This window comes from Oryctolagus cuniculus, chromosome 3, assembly GCF_964237555.1.
Source record: "Oryctolagus cuniculus chromosome 3, mOryCun1.1, whole genome shotgun sequence".
Lineage (NCBI taxonomy): Eukaryota > Metazoa > Chordata > Mammalia > Lagomorpha > Leporidae > Oryctolagus > Oryctolagus cuniculus.
In genome coordinates, this window is record NC_091434.1 from 21,074,198 (window position 1) to 21,091,813 (window position 17,616).

The 17,616-nt window shown below is 62.2% G+C and overlaps 2 protein-coding genes across 5 annotated transcripts in view; one reads left to right on the forward strand and one right to left on the reverse strand.

The window, feature by feature from the left end:
• The window catches only part of PNKD (PNKD metallo-beta-lactamase domain containing), a 57,114-nt gene extending 39,591 nt beyond the window's left edge, over positions 1-17,523 (reverse strand). The window contains exons 1-3 of one of the 3 annotated variants that reach the window (XM_070070211.1): positions 17,256-17,413; positions 16,331-16,484; positions 15,029-15,365 (exon numbers count right to left, since the gene is read on the reverse strand). In XM_070070211.1, the coding sequence (XP_069926312.1) occupies positions 15,173-15,365; positions 16,331-16,484; positions 17,256-17,322 (414 nt within the window). In that variant the 5' untranslated portion in view covers positions 17,323-17,413 and the 3' untranslated portion in view covers positions 15,029-15,172. Of the gene's footprint in view, positions 1-15,028; positions 15,366-16,330; positions 16,485-17,255 lie in introns of those variants that run through there. The other 2 variants (XM_070070208.1, XM_070070210.1) reach the window with 2 other exon arrangements.
• TMBIM1 (transmembrane BAX inhibitor motif containing 1) lies at positions 125-14,368 on the forward strand. Of its 2 annotated transcripts, none has more exons than XM_008259129.4 (12): positions 125-257; positions 7,901-8,130; positions 9,203-9,303; positions 10,284-10,348; positions 10,442-10,495; positions 10,910-10,960; positions 11,370-11,409; positions 11,577-11,614; positions 11,772-11,859; positions 12,109-12,204; positions 12,858-12,911; positions 13,258-14,368. In XM_008259129.4, exons 2-12 carry the CDS (start codon positions 7,938-7,940, stop codon positions 13,402-13,404), a joined length of 927 nt encoding a protein of 308 aa, XP_008257351.1. In that variant the 5' UTR covers positions 125-257; positions 7,901-7,937; the 3' UTR covers positions 13,405-14,368. The 2 variants fall into 2 exon arrangements, with proteins under 2 accessions (XP_008257351.1, XP_069926313.1); XM_070070212.1 differs by lacking the exon at positions 125-257 and adding an exon at positions 6,969-7,118.
• Positions 17,524-17,616: the final 93 nt, after the last annotated feature.

Consider the following 17,616-nt stretch of genomic DNA (forward strand, 5'->3'; position numbering starts at 1 on the left):
AGGGGCGGTGACAGACGTTATTTTCTTTCCTAACTTCACTGTTTTCTCAATTTCCAACAGCGTCCTGTATTCCCTTCAAATCGCGAAGGAACCACCCACCACTGTCAGCGCCCCCTAGCGGCGACCCGATGCCCCGCCCCAGCGAGGGCCGGCGCGACGGGGCGGGGCGCGCAGCCCCAGCCCAGCCCAGCCCGGGTCGGCCCCAGCAGGACTCGCAACACCCGGAGCCCCGGAACGCACCGTCGGGAGCTGCGCAGGCAAGTCTCGGGGTCCCTGTGGGCGGAGGTGGGGCGCGGGCCGGTGGGGATCGGGCAGGGCCCCGGGCCGGGGCCCCCAAACTTTCTCTGACCGCGGGGCCGGCCTGCTCCGGCCCAGGGAGCCGGCGCCAGAATGGGGCACTGTGGCCCTGGCCGTTGAAGTTTTCGCCTTGCCTGGGCCGGGCGGGCGTGGGCACCGGCCAGGTCAGCCTCGGGAGCCCAGCGGTGCGTTGTGGGCACCCGGAAGCGGGCCGGGGTCCGGGGGTGTCCTCGTGCCCCCGTCTTCCTGGCTCCAGCGGCTGGTCTGTCGCCAGGCGGGGCCAGCCCCAGGGAGGCCAGCTGTGAGTGGGATGAGGGCTGTCGTGGCCCTTCGCCTGGGGCCTGGCATAACCCCAGGTTGCCCTGGGAGCCCTGGAGCTGGTGCGGTGTTGACAGGTGAATGAGCATGGAAGTGGTGGGCGAGGGCGTCCCAGCTGGAAGTCGGGGGCAGTCTGGGGGGCGGCCGGGAAGTGGCCACCCCGGCCGGTTCTGCGTGCAGCCTGCCCCTCAGGCTGGTTCAGAAGCTTTGGGGCAGTACCCCTGAGTCAAAGTGAAAACAAGACCGGAATGGGGAAGAGGAAAGGGAAAGGGAAAGGCAGGGGGAGGATTCGGGAAGTTTTCCCCCTCTGAGGGAGAAGCAGAGAAAGCTCCCGGGAGGCGGGGCCCCGCCATTTCGTGTCCTGAGGGGTCTCCTCTCTTCTCACTCCCTTGTGGCTTCCATGGGGGACCTGGGGCTTGAGCCATGCGTCCTGGACACGTTGGAGTGGGGCGCTGGGAAGCAGGGGCCGAGCCCGGTGTCACAGAAGGGCCCTCAGGTGTCTGGTTCTCTGGGGCCCTGAAATATTCATCCCACAGCTGAGCTTTGGTTTCAAAGCTGGTGCCTTTGGCCTGGCCAGTGGTGGCAGGGTAGCCAGGCGCGGGCTGCTTTGTCTGGGGCAGTGGGGGAGCCGTACTCCTAGCCTCCTGCCTGCTCTCCCTGCCTCCCCAGCCCTGAGCTTGGGGAGTGGCGTGGCGACTGTGTCCTGGCTTTGATTGTCTTCCTGGGCCATGAACTCAGGGCCTCATTTGTAAAAATGGGCACGTCAGAGAGGTAATGAAGGGTTGTGTGCGGACCCTGATGTCATGAGCTAGGGTAATAGCCACCTTGGCTCGGCTTCCTGCCCTGGGAGCGAGGGCCTCAACACCTCCAATCCCCTTGGGCCTGGCGGAGCAAACACAAGCCCCAGTGAAGGGACACACACGCGTGGACACCCGGAGTGCAGACTGCAGGGCCGGAGAACGGACGCTCCGCCCGCTCCCTGGGCGAGGTGCTGACAGCGGGCCTAACCATGACCGGGCCTGCTGGATGGTCTGTTCGGAAGTGTACACCGAATGACCGTGGCAGTCTGTCGACCCTAAGATTCTGGAATATTCTAGGCCAACACCTGCGCCTTGTATTGAAGTAGAAGAGATGGCCAGGGGTTCCCAGGCCACAGCAGCAGGTCACCAGAGGGTGCTCAGTACATTGGTGGGGAAGGAAGGTAATGAGTCGTCCCCTTGTGTATAATGATCTGTGCTTTTCCCGTGACACGGAGGTGGTGTTAGGGGGTCCGCTTCCCGGTTCTGTGCCAGCTGAGATCTCTGTCTCTTGGCAGTGGCTCCCACCATGGAGGTTAGAGTGGCCGCTTTTGGGAAACACCCCTGCAGAGGATCCCGGTTCTGAGCTGGCCCTGAGGGAGAGGGGCATGGCTGGCGCTCCCGGTGACCCTGAGGAGCAGGCTGGGTTTGTGAAAAGCACAGTTTTGAGATAGGGCGAGTGGGGACATGAATTATTCTCAAGGTTGGGTCTATCTGTGAAACAGGTGCTTTGGGTCCGTCTCCCACGGGCTATTAATAGGTGTGCTTTGATAAAAGGCTTTCAGGCTTACAGAAAGTTGAAAGGACGCTGGGCCAGACGAAGCTGGGCAGGCTGGGTTAGTGCAGGACTTGTCTGAGGCTTAATAGGCCCTTGTGCCTTGTGAATTTCCAGGAAGGGGACTCCTTTCCCTGCCCTCATCCAGTAATGCCTTCTAGGAAGTGTCCGGCGAGGTGATTCTCTCTCTACTCTGGTTCCGGTAAAGCAGTCTCCTTCCCCGATGTGGGCTGAGACAGTGAAGGGAAGCTGGGGGCTGCCTGCCTGCATTCCCTCGGCTCGTTAAGGAGCCCAGGCCTCCTGACCTGCCCCGCACTCACTTTTCGCCAGTGTTAAACCGTTTCCCGCAGGCCCTGGGGTAAGTGAGCGCCAGGAGGCTGTAGGGTCCATGCTGGGGGCAGACTGGAGGCGAGGGAGTCAGGGCCACCCACAGCATGCCATGCGCGTGTGCCTCTGCCTCCGCAGATGTACCCCCGACCAGCGGCCTCTCTGGGAGGCATGTCACTCTGCCCTGAGACTTTCTCTTCTTTAGGCTCTCCATTCACAATCAAAGGTTGGCAGGGGCTGACCATGTGGCTTAAGCCACCGCCTGGGACCCTCCCGTATCCCAGTGCCAGTTGCAGTCCCAGCTGCTCCACTTATGCTCCAGCTCCCTTCTGATGTGCCTAGGAAGGCAGCAGATGATGGCCCAAGAGCCTGGGCCCCTGCCACCCCCGTGGGAGACCAGCATGGAGTTCTTGGCTCCCGGCTTTGGCCTGGCCGAGACCTGGCTGTTGCAGCCATCTGGGGAGTGAACCAGCAGATGGAAGGGCTCTCTGTCTCTCCCTCTCTTTGTCACTCAAGCCTTTCAAGTGGTTAAATAGGTCTTTTTAAAGAAAGAACCAGAGCTAAGCAGGGTGGGAGTGGACACTATCTTCCGGTTCAGGACGCTCGTCTTGCCGATGTGGAGACTGAGTCCAGAGGCGAGGAGGGGCCCGTCTGACTCACGCAGGCCCTGACCCAGGGTGCAGGCTTCACGTGGACTTTTCACTGGGAAGAGGAATCAACACCACACTCGCGAGCTCCCTGGCGTTTTGATCTTTCTGCTCTGGCTGCAGGCGGTTGGCCCACTCACTCAGGTGGCTGTGGGGGGATGGGGGCCAGGATACCTCCCTGTGAGGAGTAGGGCCACCTTAGTTGCTGCTGACCCAGACTTAGTAAGTACCTTTCCACGCCTGCCACCTGCAGTGGTGTGCGGTGAGTTGTTAAGTCTCTGGCGATCCTTCCTCTGCCTCACTTCCTGCCTGTGTGGAGGGTGTGGCGGGCTCTTCCAGCCCCTGCAGTGCCTTCCTCTCTCCTTATCTGCACTCCCAGGCTATCCTGACCACTGACATGCCCCGGGCTCCTGGGAGGCAGCCCTGGTGACACAGTTCTGCCCCCAGACACAAGGGCCACGCAGTGGGGGTGGGGAGAGGCCAGAGCCGGCTTTTTGTCTCTGGGGACCGTGGGTCCCAAGAGAGTGGGCCTGGCCAAAGAGGGGGGGTTGGGAGGGGTGCCGGGACCAGGGAGTCGGGGGAAGGCAGCAGTGGGCTGCAGTGGGCTGGCAGCTGACGCACCTGGGTGCCCTGGGTGGGTGCGGGAGTGGGTGTGTGTGCTTGCGTCTGCCTGAGTCCTCACAGTGGGCGGGGCCAGGAGGGAAGTTCCAAACCCATGACCAGGAAGGCCACTCCTGGGCCGCAGCGATCGCCTGGTCTCTCAGCTGACCACATGACTTCTAAAGTCCACTCCAACTCTGGGATTCTGCTTTTTAGACTCCCTTGGCCTGGCCAGGCCGATAGAAGTTGCTTCTGGGCCCCCTCGGTCCAGAACTAGGCCTGGGGATCTGCCCAGACACGCCTGGGTGTGCCTCTATCCCTCTGCCCTGTGGCTCTAGATTGGTGATTGGCTGGGGTGAGAGGGGTGGGGGGGTGGGGGAGGCAGACGAAGAGGAGGGAAGGAGACCTGGGCCTGCAGGGTGGGGCTTCCTGAGACGCACCCTCTGAGCCACTCTTTCCATTCTGCTCCGGGCAGCCCTTCCTGGCAGGGAGGACGGGGGAGGGCAGGCTGCCGGGACCAGTCAGCTGCTCCTTTCTGTCCCTCCCTCCAAAGCACACGCCCTCTTCTTGTAACCCCAGGAGCTCAGGCCTCCTCACTGCAGATTCCAGGGTCTCAACCCTTCCTGTGGCCCTGGGAGAGGCCAAGCCTGGGCCTCCGTGGCCTGGGAGCAGGGTGTCTGCACTGAGCTGCCCCAGGGCCACACTGCTTCCCCAACTCTGTATCTAAAAACTCAGGCCAGCAGCCGGCCTGCTTTTTGGGCCCAGCCACTTGTGCTGCTGCCACGGCTGGGTCTCGGGTCCTGCGGGATAAAGGGGAGGCTCTGGTTCCCTCCTGGTGGGGGCTGAGTCCCTGAGAGGGAGGAGCAGGCTGAGATCTGCTCCGTGCCAGGATGGGGCAGAGTCTGGGCCTCAGGCCTGGTAAGCGGCAGAGGAATGTTCTGCTGATCCGGGCTACCTGCAGCCACAGGAGGCGCACTCCCGGGGCTGGCGCTTGTGCACGTGGAAGCTGAGTGCCTCCCGTATTTTAGGAAGATTCAGGCTTCCAGTGGGGAACCTTAAAGGACCTTTTCAGTCCCTGGAGACTGAGCTCATGCAGCAGCTGCCAGTAGAACCCAGAATCCTGATTTCCATGCTTGGGGCACTGCCCCCCCGCCCCATGCCTTTTGTTTGCCTTTGTTCCTGTAGACGCGGGGAGGAAATCTTTCCCCTGCTCCCCAGGCAGAGACGGGCCCCACACCTCACCCTAGCTGAGGCCTCGATGAGGTCAAAGTGGCCAGGGTCCTCCTGCAGGTTGGACAGGAGCCTCTGGGAGCTCCTGTGTCTGCCCGACACTCTCAGAGGTGAGTGTGGGCAGGCCGGCGGCTCCCGGCACTGGCACTCACACGAGGGGTCTCCTTGGGCCCAGGCGCTACAGCAGGCAGCAGGAGCTCACCCTGGTGTTGGACTGTCTGCTTGCCAAAGTGGAGGGTGGACTTGCCCTGGGGGAGCGTTTCCTTTCAGCTCTGACCTTATCAAGCTCTGTCCCCTTTCTCCTCATCTTCCTTCACAGGGTGGGGGGCCCACGATGGATGCCCCCACCTGCTGGTGAGCCCGAGGGGACCCAAGCTGGGAAGCCCCGGAAGACAGGGTGTACAAATGAGGGACTCAGAGCCTGGCTCAGGGCTTAGTCTTGGAACCCAAGCCTCGACTTCATCACTCGCCAGCTAGGTGACGAGGCCCAGTGACTTCTTTCTTGTAAGCCTCCATTTCTCCACTCGGGAATGGGAGGAATCCTGCAGGGCTTCTGTAAGGGTCTAATGAGGCCACAACTGAAAGTAGTCAGCAGTGGTCAGGCAGCATTGGACGTGCTCGCTGTGTATTTTTCCACTTAACTCTACTGTTAGCATTAAACCCATTGTCCAGATAAAGAGACTGAGGCGTGGTGAGGTGAAGCGGTCAGAGGTGGTTTTTGGAGTGGACGGGCTGCTGGCTGAGGTCCCTGGCAGGCAGGTCTACCAGTGATTCCCTGACAGCAGGGGCGTGGCGGAGGATGGGAGGAAGGGCATCTGTGAGTCAGGAGCCCACAGAGCTGGGCCAGAACCCTGGCGGCCCCTCCGAGGCCGGCCCTCACTGCCTGAGTCATGCTGTACCCTGCGGCTGCGGCAGCCCCTCGGCCAGAAAAGGGACCTGTTTGCCCTGCTTGGCTGCGGGCAGGGGAGGTCAGCCGCTGGCAGGGCTGTGCTCCTCGCCTGAGCTCAGAGCTCATCTGCTCCCCCCCGCCGACTGCGTTCTGCACAGGTGCTCACGGAGGAGCTGCTGGGTCAGGAAATGGTGACATCATGGTTTGGTGGCACAGCTGGGGCTCCTGACCACAGGGCCCTTCCTGCTGGTGCCTGTGGGCTGTGTCCCGCCAGCCATCTGCATACTGCACCCCATGGACCTGGGTGTTGGATGGTGGCAGTAGCACTGGACACCCCACTCCCAAGGTGACCTCCCTGTAACCCCCACCCTAAACTGGATGCCATTCTTTTTGTGGAGTCAAGAGGGTGCTTCTGAAGGGGGCGGGAAGAAGGGCGCAGGTGGAAGAAGCCTCTTGCCCTAGGGAGGGTCCTTTCCCTCTTTGCTTTGCTTTTTTGTTCTAGCCCATTAAGGGAACTCATGATGCCAGTACACGGTCATTTTCCTGCCCCTATGAGCCCCAGACATCTGAGCCAGGCCTGCACTCTGTGTTATAAACCCCAGCACTCCTGCCAGGCCCTTCGCTGCCCTCCTGTACCCACATTGCTGTGGGGTCCCACTGCACCTGCCCTCACCATCAGAAAGGCCTTCCTTCCTTCCTACCTGACGCCTACGTGCTCTGCTTCTGCCCTGTCCACATCGGGGACACGAGCACAGCTTTCTCTCGGAGCAGCCCATTGAGCCCTGGCCTGTTATTCGATCTGCGGCCATCCTAAGAGAGGAGATGAGACAGCCCTTTATCTGGTCCCTGAGCTGCCCACGGTGCCCTAAAAAGAGAGCCAGGTTCTGAGGCTGTCTGCTGACTTGGATCTGGGGGTGTGTGTCCTCTGGGGTATGCACTAGGGAGGGGAGGCGTCTACCAGGGACACAGGGACCTCCCTAGCTCTTCCCAGGCCCTGAGGGCACTTCCAGGGCAGAGGAGGCAGTGAGAGCTCGTTGGGGGGGGGGGGGGCGCGCAGCAGCTCCGGCCTGGTCGTGCTGCTAACCAGCTAGCTCTGACACTGCAGGTCACGCCTGTCCTCATCAGAAGGAGCATCTGGGGCCGTGGGGCCCTGAGCCCCCCCAGCTCTGTTTCCAGGGTCCCCTCTGCCTGGTTCCTCGGCCCTCCCCAGCCGTGGGGCTCTCCCTGCTGTGCAGAAGGTACTGGATCTTCCGCCCTGACACCACAGCCCTTTCCTCCCTCCTGAGGGGGAGACAGGGAGAAAGCACAGCGATGCGAGACCCTGGGTTTGACACAGGAGTCTCCAGGGCTCCTGCGCTCACCATCCACTCTGACAAGGCCAGGGATGACAGCAGCATGGCCGCAGGCTGCCCCGAGCCTAGCTGACGTGCCACAGCTGTGACCTGACGGAGCCAGAAAGGCCTGTGTTCGGCCTGCCCCGTGTACAGTGTCCCAAGCACGCGGCCCAGGCCTCCCAGGCGTCCCCTGGGCCGCCGGCCCCTTCCTTCTGCCACTGCGGCCGGCTTGTTTTCCTCCTCCTCTCTGAGCCCTGGCTCCGCGCCAGCTCTGGCTCGCAGGCCTGGCGTCCCTGCCAGCTGCTGCAGGCGCTGGGCTGACCCCTTAAAGGGTCCCGGCTGGCCCTGTGACTCACCCGCAGGCTCTGCAGGTCATCAGCCTCGTCGCTGGTTCTGCCATGGAGCCACCGACATGGCAGGGGTTCCAGGCTGCCTGTGCCTCGTCTCTCCCTCCACCAGGGCTCAGTGGCTCCTCTGGGCACCTGACTAATCCCTGGTCCTTGCTCTCCTATGGCCAGGAAGCTGCACGGGAGAGAGAGCCTGGGGGAAGGTGGCTGTGGGCAGCGAATGACACGTGGTGATCTACGGAGCAGAGGATCTTGGCTCCACGGCTGGGCAGGGCGGTAGGGTGGCTGAGCCAGCCGCGGCCTGGCCCTTGTACTCATGACTGCTTCTCTCCGTTTCAGGTCTCAGAGCTGAGGTTCCCTCAGGCCCTGAGTGGCCATGTCCAACCCCAGTGCCCCCCCTCCATATGAGGACCGCAACCCCCTGTACCCCGGCCCTCCGCCTGTTGGGGGCTATGGACAGCCGTCAGTCCTGCCGGGTGGGTACCCCGCCTACCCGCAGCCAGGCTATGGTCACCCTGCTGGCTACCCGCAGCCTATGCCCCCCATCCATCCGATGCCCATGAACTACGGTGAGTCCTGCCGGGTCGGAGGGAAGCCGCTGGGAGGGGCGGCACGAGGGGCGGGCGGAGCGGCCTCCTTTGCCTCCTTCTGCTCTCCCCCTCCCCCTCCCACCCCCTCTGCATCTCCCCTGTGTGGCTCTCTCCTTTGTCTCCTGTCCTTGCTACCTCCTGACCCGACCTTTGCCCTCAGCACCTGGCGTCCCCCGTCACTCACTGGCTCCTACACTCAGCAAGGAGACTGAGTCCCCTGGTCCCAGACAAGAATGCACACACCAGAGGAGGTGGCAGGGAAAAGCCTTGCAATTGGTCACCTAAGGGGACCCTTTCTCTTCCCAGCAAGGCTGCCACCCACCCAGACTCCGTGCCTTCTTGGGAAGTGCCTTGTAGGCCAAAGCACTTTAAAAAAAAAATATCCTTCGTGCTAAACCCCAAGCACTCATCCTTTAAGGTCCAGTCTGATTGTTGCAAACATCAGAAGTCTGGTAAACCTCACGGCAGGCAAATGCGGCATCGGGTCAGAAATGAGAGGCAACGAGAACGTAGTGAGATGCTTTTCCTGGGGGGCTCGCCCCTGGGTTTCAAAGTGGTTCCCAGAAAGGCATTCAAGGACTACCCGAGGCCCCAGGAGCAAGCGCAGGGCCACTGTCACCCAGACATGTGTGTGCGGTACTCCCACATTCATGGCTGCCCATGCCTCTGACACGCCTGCTGCCTATGACACCTGCTGTGGAGTGCCGTCCCCACCCGCGTCCCCTCCATACACGCGCACTGTGCTCTCCTCCTTTTCTCTGGCCTCCCTCCCTGAGCGCCCTGCTGTGACACAGGCAGCCCCACTCCTGCCTGGCTTCCTCACCAGATTGTGGCATGTGCTGGGCACGCAGGAGCCCCCCGCAGATGCACACGGCGGGAATGGCACACACCTCAGCCCCTAGGGCGGGGCCTGGCTTGGGAGAGGTTTCTGCCTCTCTCTGGCTTTCCCGGCTGGTCCTACCTGAGCCTTTGTTTGAGAGTGTCAGGGAGGCTTTGGGACTGAGGCTGCAGCTCCCAGGCCCTCAGGTAGTCACGTGTGATCTGCCCCCAGGCCCAGGCCACAGCTACGAGGGCGAGGAGAGAGCAGTGAGTGACAGCTTCGGGCCTGGAGAGTGGGATGACCGGAAGGTCAGGCACAGCTTCATCAGAAAGGTGAGCTCTGGGCTGCAAGGGGCCCTCAGGCTGGGGGGGGGGGGGGCAGGCTCCTGGACTCGCAGCGTCCTGAATATAAGAAGGGTCTTCACAAATTTCCGAGGGGCCTGCACTGTGGCTCAGGTCTGGCTGCCGCTCGCCACGCTGGTACCCCGTGTAGGAGTGCCGGTGGGGTCCCAGCTGCTTCCTGCTAACACATCTGGAAAGGCAGCAGATGATGGCCCAGTTACCTGCGGAGATCCTGGCTTCTGGCTTTGGCCTGACTGTAGCATCTGGGGAGTGAACCAGAAGACAGAAGCTGTCTCCCTCCCTCTCTGTTGCTTTGCCTTTAAATAAATACATTCTCTTAAAAAATGTTCATGGAAAATGCATGTAGTGAAGAAACTATGCATGGATTTCAAAAATGTTCTGCACCAACATGAACTTAGCCTGGTGCAGTTTTGAAGTCCCTTGCGCCCTGGCCTGGAGCCCTGCCTGCTCCTCTGACCCTTGTTTCCCTTCTTCCATCTGTTCCTCTCTCCCTTGACCTTGCTGTGGGAGGGAGATTCAGTCTGGGGACATCTCCGGGGTGGCTCTGCCCACGCATCCTGCTGTCGCGGGCCATTGCTTCCCATTAGACCACAGGCGCCGGGGGGTCAATACAGTCACACTGGCTTGAACCCGCCTTTCCCAGGTCACATGTGCACAGCACCCTGCTCAGCCCAGACAGGCACAGCACGTGTCACTCTGGAGCGCCTGCGTGCAGAACCACACGCAGCAGCGCAGCAGCGGCCAGGCAGGGCGAGTCAGGAGTAATGGGAGGCGGGCGGGGGCCTGGGGCGGGAGTCACAGGAGGCCCGGCAGGTGCCCAGAGCAGGCGAGTGCACCTCTGTCAGGGCAGCTCCATCAAAAGGGAAAGCGGCCCCCTCCCATCACGGGTCCCGTGGTCTCTGGGCTGGCTGCTGCCTGGGGAGAAGCCCACCCTGCTGTCTGTGTTGTAGGTCTACACCATCATCTCCGTGCAGCTGCTCATCACCGTGGCCATCATCGCCATCTTCACCTTTGTGTGAGTCTCTAGCCTGGCTGGCCCACTCTCGCCTGCTCTGGGCACCTGCGGGCCTCCTCTGACTCTTCTCTCTCCCCCTGCCCCGCTGCACAGGGAACCGGTTGGCAAGTTTGTGCGGAAAAACGTGGCTGTGTACTACGTGTCCTAGTGAGTGTGGGCTGCCCTCTGCAGGGGTCACGGGGAGTCCTGAGCCAGCTCTGGCGGCTTCTGGCTGTGCTCAGGGCAGGGGAGTGTGGGCGCTGGGTGCCCAGAGGAGGAAGCAGAATCACAGAGCGGGGGTGGGGGCCCTGGAGGCAACAGTAGACCATGCAGTCCCCTTCTGCACCGGTCTGCTGCGGCCTCCCTCAGCCTCCCTTGAGGCCCAAGCGCCTGTTTCAGAGCCGCTTAGCGCCCTGCCTGGCCAAAACCTTTCCCGTGCTCCCTACTGAGCGGCTTGCTTGCAGACCTCCAGGGGCCGTCTGGGCCCCAGCGCTGTGGGCTGCCGAGTGCCACCAGGCTGGGCTGGGAGGGGCCTGCGGGTGGCTCTGACCTGCAGACGACGTCCCATCTCTGTCTCCCCAGTGCTGTCTTCATCGTCACTTACCTGACCCTTGCCTGCTGCCAGGGTCCCAGGTGAGTCCCAGACTCAGAGAATGAGAAGGGATGGCTGGGGGTGGCCCAGGGGCCAAGTATTTTGGAAAGAAAGGGATTGCTTATAGCAGCTGAATGGAGACTTGGAAGAAATGATGATAAGGGTGGCGCTGGTGGCGGCAGCTATGGTTCCTGCAAGTACATGGTACTGCGTGTGTGGCGGGGGGACCCTCTAGCTGTCAGTCTCACAGGGACCCTGCGCGGTATGGAGCTTTTCAGCTGCAGTCACGCAGGTAGTCAGGGAGAGCTGCTCAGGCCCACCCCCTGGCACCTGTCCCCGTGCGGGGCACCCGAGCAGGGACAAAGACTTCAGCGGCCTCCCCTCCCTGGGGTGGGGGCCTGCTCCTCCCTGGCTGGGCCCAGACACCCACAGCGTTTGTCCTTCCCTCAGACGCCGCTTCCCATGGAACATCATCCTGCTGACCCTCTTTGTGAGTCTGTGGGGCCCTCCCTGGGGAAGGACGTCCCGCCCGTGTCCCCCACCTCACCCCGACTGGCCGCTCTTAGTGTCACCTGCGGCTGCTGTCACACCTCCCCTGCCCCGGGCGCCAGGGCACTTGCATTCTGCCTGAGCATCTCCCTCTTGTCTTTCTCTTAGACGTTTGCTATGGGCTTCATGACGGGCACCATTTCCAGGTACGTCAGGGACAACCCATGATGCTCCTGGGAAGGCTGTGTCACGGGGCAGTGGGCGGGTCCTGGCTGCCAGTCACCTGCACGGGTCGGGTCTGGCCAGGATCCTTGGAGAAGGACTGTGAAGTTATTCATACTCTTGTCACTCCTTCCCCCCAAGTATGTATCAGACCAAGGCTGTCATCCTCGCCATGATCATCACTGCCGTGGTGTCCATTTCGGTCACCATCTTCTGCTTTCAGACCAAGGTGAGGCCACGGAGGCCCTGCAGGGCCACTGCACCCTCCTGCTCATGCACACCTGGCCCCCTGAGCTTCGCACTGGAGTAGGCCCCTCCACAGCAGGGATTTCCTTCAGAGACCTGTCGGCACCTGCATAACGGCTTCCTGTGTCCCCTAGGAGGCGACACTAGGGTCCCCTGGCAGGGTGGGGCCTGCCTGGCTGGGCTGCGAGCTGTGATGGTCATCTGAGAGGTGTTCCTTCTCCCTTCCTGGCAGGTGGACTTCACCTCATGCACAGGCCTCTTCTGTGTCCTGGGCATCGTGCTCATGGTGACTGGCATTGTCACCGGCATCGTGCTGTACTTCAAATACGTGAGTGTCCCGGGGGAGCAGTGGTCACAAACCCTGTGCTCGCAGACTCTCTGTGCGGCAGGGTGCAGGCTCTGCCTTCTGGAACCTTCTGACTGGCTGACAGCACTGATGGGGAGAGCCCATCCTTTTGGGTTAGTATATAGAACCCCTCCTTGGGGACACAGCACCCGGAGCCTCTGAGAGACCATGCAGTTCCTACAGGAAGTAGTGGAGCAGATCTGAAGCTGAGACCAGCCTCTTGGGGCAGACTGGGAGAGGAACTGCAGGTGAAAGGAGGACCGCTCTGCTGAGGCTGGCCACAGACAGGAAGGCCACGGTGCTGGGGGAGGAGGAGCTCTTACCCAGCGCATGCCGGGTCTGCCCCTCCAGAATGATTGCCCGGCTGCCTTCTTTGGCCCAGGGGTATCGTGGACACTCGTGTACCTTGAACTGTGGTTCTAGATGGCCACTGTGGGATGGCGTCTGCTTTCTCTGCCAATCTTATCACCGTTCTTCCTTGCTCCCAGGACCTAGAAAAGCGGCTCCTTTCAGGGAGAACCAGCTTCCTGGCTCCTCCTACGCTGAGGCCTGCCCGCGGGTGGGGGGCTGACCCTGAGGGCCCGCCCCCTCACGTGTTACCAAGCTTCCTAATGCTGCCTGTCCCCTCCGCCTAGATTTACTGGCTGCACATGGTCTACGCTGCTTTGGGGGCCATTTGTTTCACCCTGGTGAGTATGTCCCTGCCCCTCCTCCCCCGCAGGAGGCAGAGGCAGGGGGTGGAGAGGAGGAACTGAGAGTGGAGCAAGAATTTCAGCTGCGTGGGAGGCAGGGGGAGCCCATGGCTGGTCTCTCCCCCCACCCCCCCAGCATCACAAGGCCCCCCTGACTTTCCGGGGCTGCCTGCTAGCTTGTGCTCACACTGCGGGCTCCTAGAACGCTCTGCAGGCCAGGTTACAGATGACGTGTGCGTCTCCTTGTCTGGGCGGCGAGCCCCTGGCTGCTGGTGAATGTGTCCCCTGAGCACCCTGCGTGCCTAGGCTGCCAGGTTCTCACAGGGCCTCCCTGTCGCCGCAGTTCCTGGCTTACGACACGCAGCTGGTCCTGGGCAACAGGAAGCACACCATCAGCCCCGAAGACTACATCACAGGCGCCCTGCAGATCTACACGGACATCATCTACATCTTCACCTTCGTGCTGCAGCTGATGGGGGACCGCAACTGACGGAGCCCACCTGCCCCCACCTGAGCCCGGGCTCCGGCCCCTGGCCCCTCTCCTGCCCCTGTTTCCGTCCTGTCCCGGCTGTGGCTGTGTAGGTGCCTGGTGGGGCTGGAGGAGCTAGGGACTGACTCTTGTCCTGGGTGGGCACGGTGTTTCCTCCCTCCCCCGGCACAGGGCACTGTACTCTTCCTAACAACGAGGGTTGGAGGGCAGGCGAGAAGGTGGAAGTGGTCCCCTCCCCCTCTGCTGCAGGCTTCTAGGCCAGGGAGCCAGAGCTTTGGCTGCAGTACCCTGAGCGAGTAGGCCGTTAGTCTGTACTCCACTGCCTTGGCACTTCTTAGCTTAGGAAGCTTGATGAGATGGTGTCTAAGGAGCCGCCTGAGTGACAGGCGCAGCTTGTTTGGGTTAGTGGTGGGGAGGAAGCAGACAGCGAGCAAAGTAAGTACAGAGGCCAGAGCAGAGCAGCGGCGACCCCAGACTCCTCCTGGCGTGTGCCCAGGGTGAGGAGAGCAGGCGTCTGCAGCCAGCGGCTCTCCATTCTCCGAGGCTTCCGACCCCCGGTGCTTCCGCGATCTCCGCTCAGGCCACCGGGAGCAGCAGCTGGGGTGCTCCGGAAGGTCATGACGTGACCAGGTCAGAACCAGGCTGAACTGAGACTGGGGCGGGGGCCACGAAGCTGCCGTGGGGTGCTGTGCCCTGTCTGAGGTCCTGAGGCTCGGTGCTCTTCCCTCTGCTAACCCAGGAAGGGCCCTACGAGGAGGGCGACGTCCTCTCTGTCTAACTCCTGCTGGGGGACTCCCCCACGCCCACGCCTCCAGCCAGCCGCTGCTTTCTCTAACGCCAGTGCCTCCAGTGGGAAAGGGGGGCCCAAGGATAATTAGGACTTCTCCATTAAGTACTTGACCCTACGACTATCACACAGAGGGACACAACTAGAGACGTAATAAAGTTTTATGTTCAGAAGTTACACCCGGGGTGGCCCTGGCTTCCTTCACCTGAAGACGCTGGCTCTGGGAGTGGAGGGTCTGGCTCTGCCCGAGGCACCTGCTTCCGACCTCTGTGTTCTGCCTGGGTCTCTCCCACAACCAAATTCGCTTTACCACAGCCCTTCCGGGGGACGGCTGTGGTGGGCTGTTAAGGTGGAGTGCAAACCCGCAGCCTGGAGGGAACCTCAGGGCCGTAAGGCTCGGCTCCCTCCGCGTCACGGGCCCTCTCAGCTGCTCTCCTCCCCACAAAGCTGTGCGGGCACGTGTGGTGTGCTGACGGGGGCGGGATGGACCGTGCTTAGGTTCAGAAGCCCTGTCTTAGAAATCACCAGCCCACCTCGCTCAGAGGAAACTGAGGCCCAGAGAGCTGTCCTGACTCAGCCAAGGTGCTTGCTTGTCTCCACGCCCTGAATGCCTTCTTGAGTCTCCTGACTGTTTGTCTCAAGGCTGCGTGGAACCCCACCCTCCTGGCCGGCAGCTTGAGGGCTTGGTCCCCAGGGTGGGAGCCCTGGCTTGTTGCACTTAATCCCAGGGCTGCCTCGCTGCCAGCCGGGCACACTGAGCTCTTGGGTGAGGGAGCGGAGTAACCAGCCCCACCCTCGGCCCCTCCCCTCCCGAGAGAGTCACAAACCCAGGCCTGGTTCCTTTCCACTCACTTTATTTGCCTTTGGCTGCCTCCCAGGTGGGGCTGGCAGCAGCCTGGGCTTCAGGCGCCCTCTGGCGGACCTCAGAGGCAACGCAGGACCTGGCAGTCAATTCAGTCTAGGGGAGAGGGGCGGGGCTCCTCAGGTCTGCACCGGGGACCCAGCTTCGGGGGCCCGGGCGTGCTGGGAGGAGGCCCTGAACCTCTGGCTCTCATACTCGCCCGTGTTGGACGCCCGCATGTTCTGCCGAGCCTTCATCTGCTTCAAACGGTCCTTGTCCACTTCCCGCTTGGTGAGGATGAAGAGGAGGATACCACAGGGGAAGCCGATGGCCCTAGGGTGGGGAGATGTGCACGGGGTTGGGGCGGGGGCCGAGCCGGAGCAGCGGAGCGGGGATCGCTACAGCTTCATGGGTTCACGAATGCTGCGATACCTCTTGTGTCTGCTGTCCTCTGCGTGGGGAGCCAGAGGGACCCACGCGAGTCAGACCCTGCACTGCCCTGCGGCAAACCCCACCACAGCTCTGCGCCGCTTCCTGGCCAAGTTCACTGTCCTGGGCCAGTGCCTGGGTCTCTGCCCACCTGCTGCCTGTTTCCCCCAGAGCCCCAGCCCTCACGCCTGCCACAGTGCCCGTGCGTGGTTCTCTGGCCAGCCCAGCCTGCTTCCCTCTCCACGTCTTCCACATCCTCTCCCTGACTGCCCCCTCCATCCGAGAGGCACTGGGTGTGGAGCAAAGAGCACCGAGTCACGAGACCTGCTGAGAAGCCCAGCTCTGAGCCTCAGTTGCCCCCTCTGTGAAACGGGCCCGTGACACTGCGGAAGGCCTAAGCCTTACGTGCTAAAGTCCCGGCACACCTCAGGTGCTGGGAGAGAACAGCCCCTTCCTCTTTAATGCTCGTCGATGACAGGCGTTAAGGTCAGGGTCAGAGCCATCCAGCAATGCACAGAACACCTCTCAGCTACCGCACAGTGAACAGAGCCTCCGTGAAGCTCAGGTAACTCCTTATCGGAACTTGGGCCGCACCCGAGTCTGCAAAGGGAGAATCGGCCGGGGACCCAAATCTGCATCGGGGCAGCTCAGCCGACTCCACAGAGTCCACTGCCCCCCACCCCCCACCCCGGTCCACATCCTTTGCCACGTGCCCTGCCCCACTCCTCCCAGGTCCCAGCGCTGGAACCCAGCAGTCTGTTTCCACAACTTGGGATTCAGCTCATCAGCTGAAACTCGAACAGGCTTCTGGGTGCTGCCCGCCCCTGGACAGCACTCCCCCGCGGTGGGCGCAGGGGCAGGTCACTCACCAGGCCAGTCCCACAGCTTTCATGGGGTTCTTGCCCCTCTTTCTGGGGATGTACTCCAGCTCAGCCTCGTCCTTGCACTCCGGGGAGCTCTGGCTTTGCAGGGCTCTGCTCCTGTTCTGGGCAGCCTTGTTAGCTGTGGCTCCTGCGAGAATCCCTGTGGACGGACGGAGGTCGGGAAGGTGGGTCAGCGGGTGAGGAGCAAGCAAGGGGCGGGGGTGGGGTACGGCAGGGGAGGAGTGGTTGAGATCTGAGGAAGGGGAGTGACCACAGTCCGCAGGAACGAGTGCTAGGCGCATCCAAGGGGAACTGGGAAAATCGCCACTGAGGTGGCACCTTTGGAAGCCACTTCCACGTCACTGCGGGCTCGTCACCCCGGTGCCGGGAGAGCAGGCTTCGCCGTTCATCTCAGACGGCGGGATGGGAGAGACCGCAGTGGGGCTCACGCGAGACTCAAGGAGGAAATCCGGGGAAAGGTTTCAACACTGCGGAACGTTAGCCCTGGAAGCGAGCTGCAGGGGACCCTGCTGCATCCCCTCATTTTACAGGAGAAACGGACGCCCTGGAGACCGGCTGCTTCGCCCAAGGTCAAACTGCTAAATATCCGGGGCTAGAACCCAAGCCTCCAGGAGCCCAGGGCTCTTCCCTCTGCACTGCGGTGAGTGTGAGACACCTGGAGCGCGGGAGTCTACAAGGCTTCCTCGGGGCTCCCTCGCAGCAAGACCCCAGCGGTGTCATGTAAGCCGAAGGCAGGGGGATGGACTGAGTGACCTCCACAGAGCATCTCTTCTCCCCCAGACTCTAAGGTCCTGCAGAGAGGTGTGGGCAGGATTCCACAGCCCTGACCTGCCGCCACGTCGGGCGGGATGTGAAGGAAAAGGGATTTCCTGCGGCCCTTCCCTCCCCGGGGTCCCTCTCCTCTCCTTACCCCGAAGGACGCGGGCGTTCCTCGCCCCCCGGCCCTTCAGCGCCGTAGCCGCTACCACCGCCGCCATGTTCAAGTCCCACCCCCCCTTCACCGCGCTCCCCGCCGGGAATTGTAGTTTGCGTAAGGGGCCTCCCCCGCGCCTTCCGTCTCGCCTACAGACCAGAAACTACACATCCCAGAAGCTCGAGGAGCGAACCAGGGAGAACTACTATTCCCAGGAGGCTCCGGGGGCGCGCACGCTCGCTTGTTTCCCTCCTGTCGGGGGCGGAGTCAGAGAGGGCGGAGTTTGGGTTTTCTCCGCCACGCCCCGGCCCCTTCTCCCAACCCTACCCTATGATTGGTGGGCCAGCCAGCCAACTCC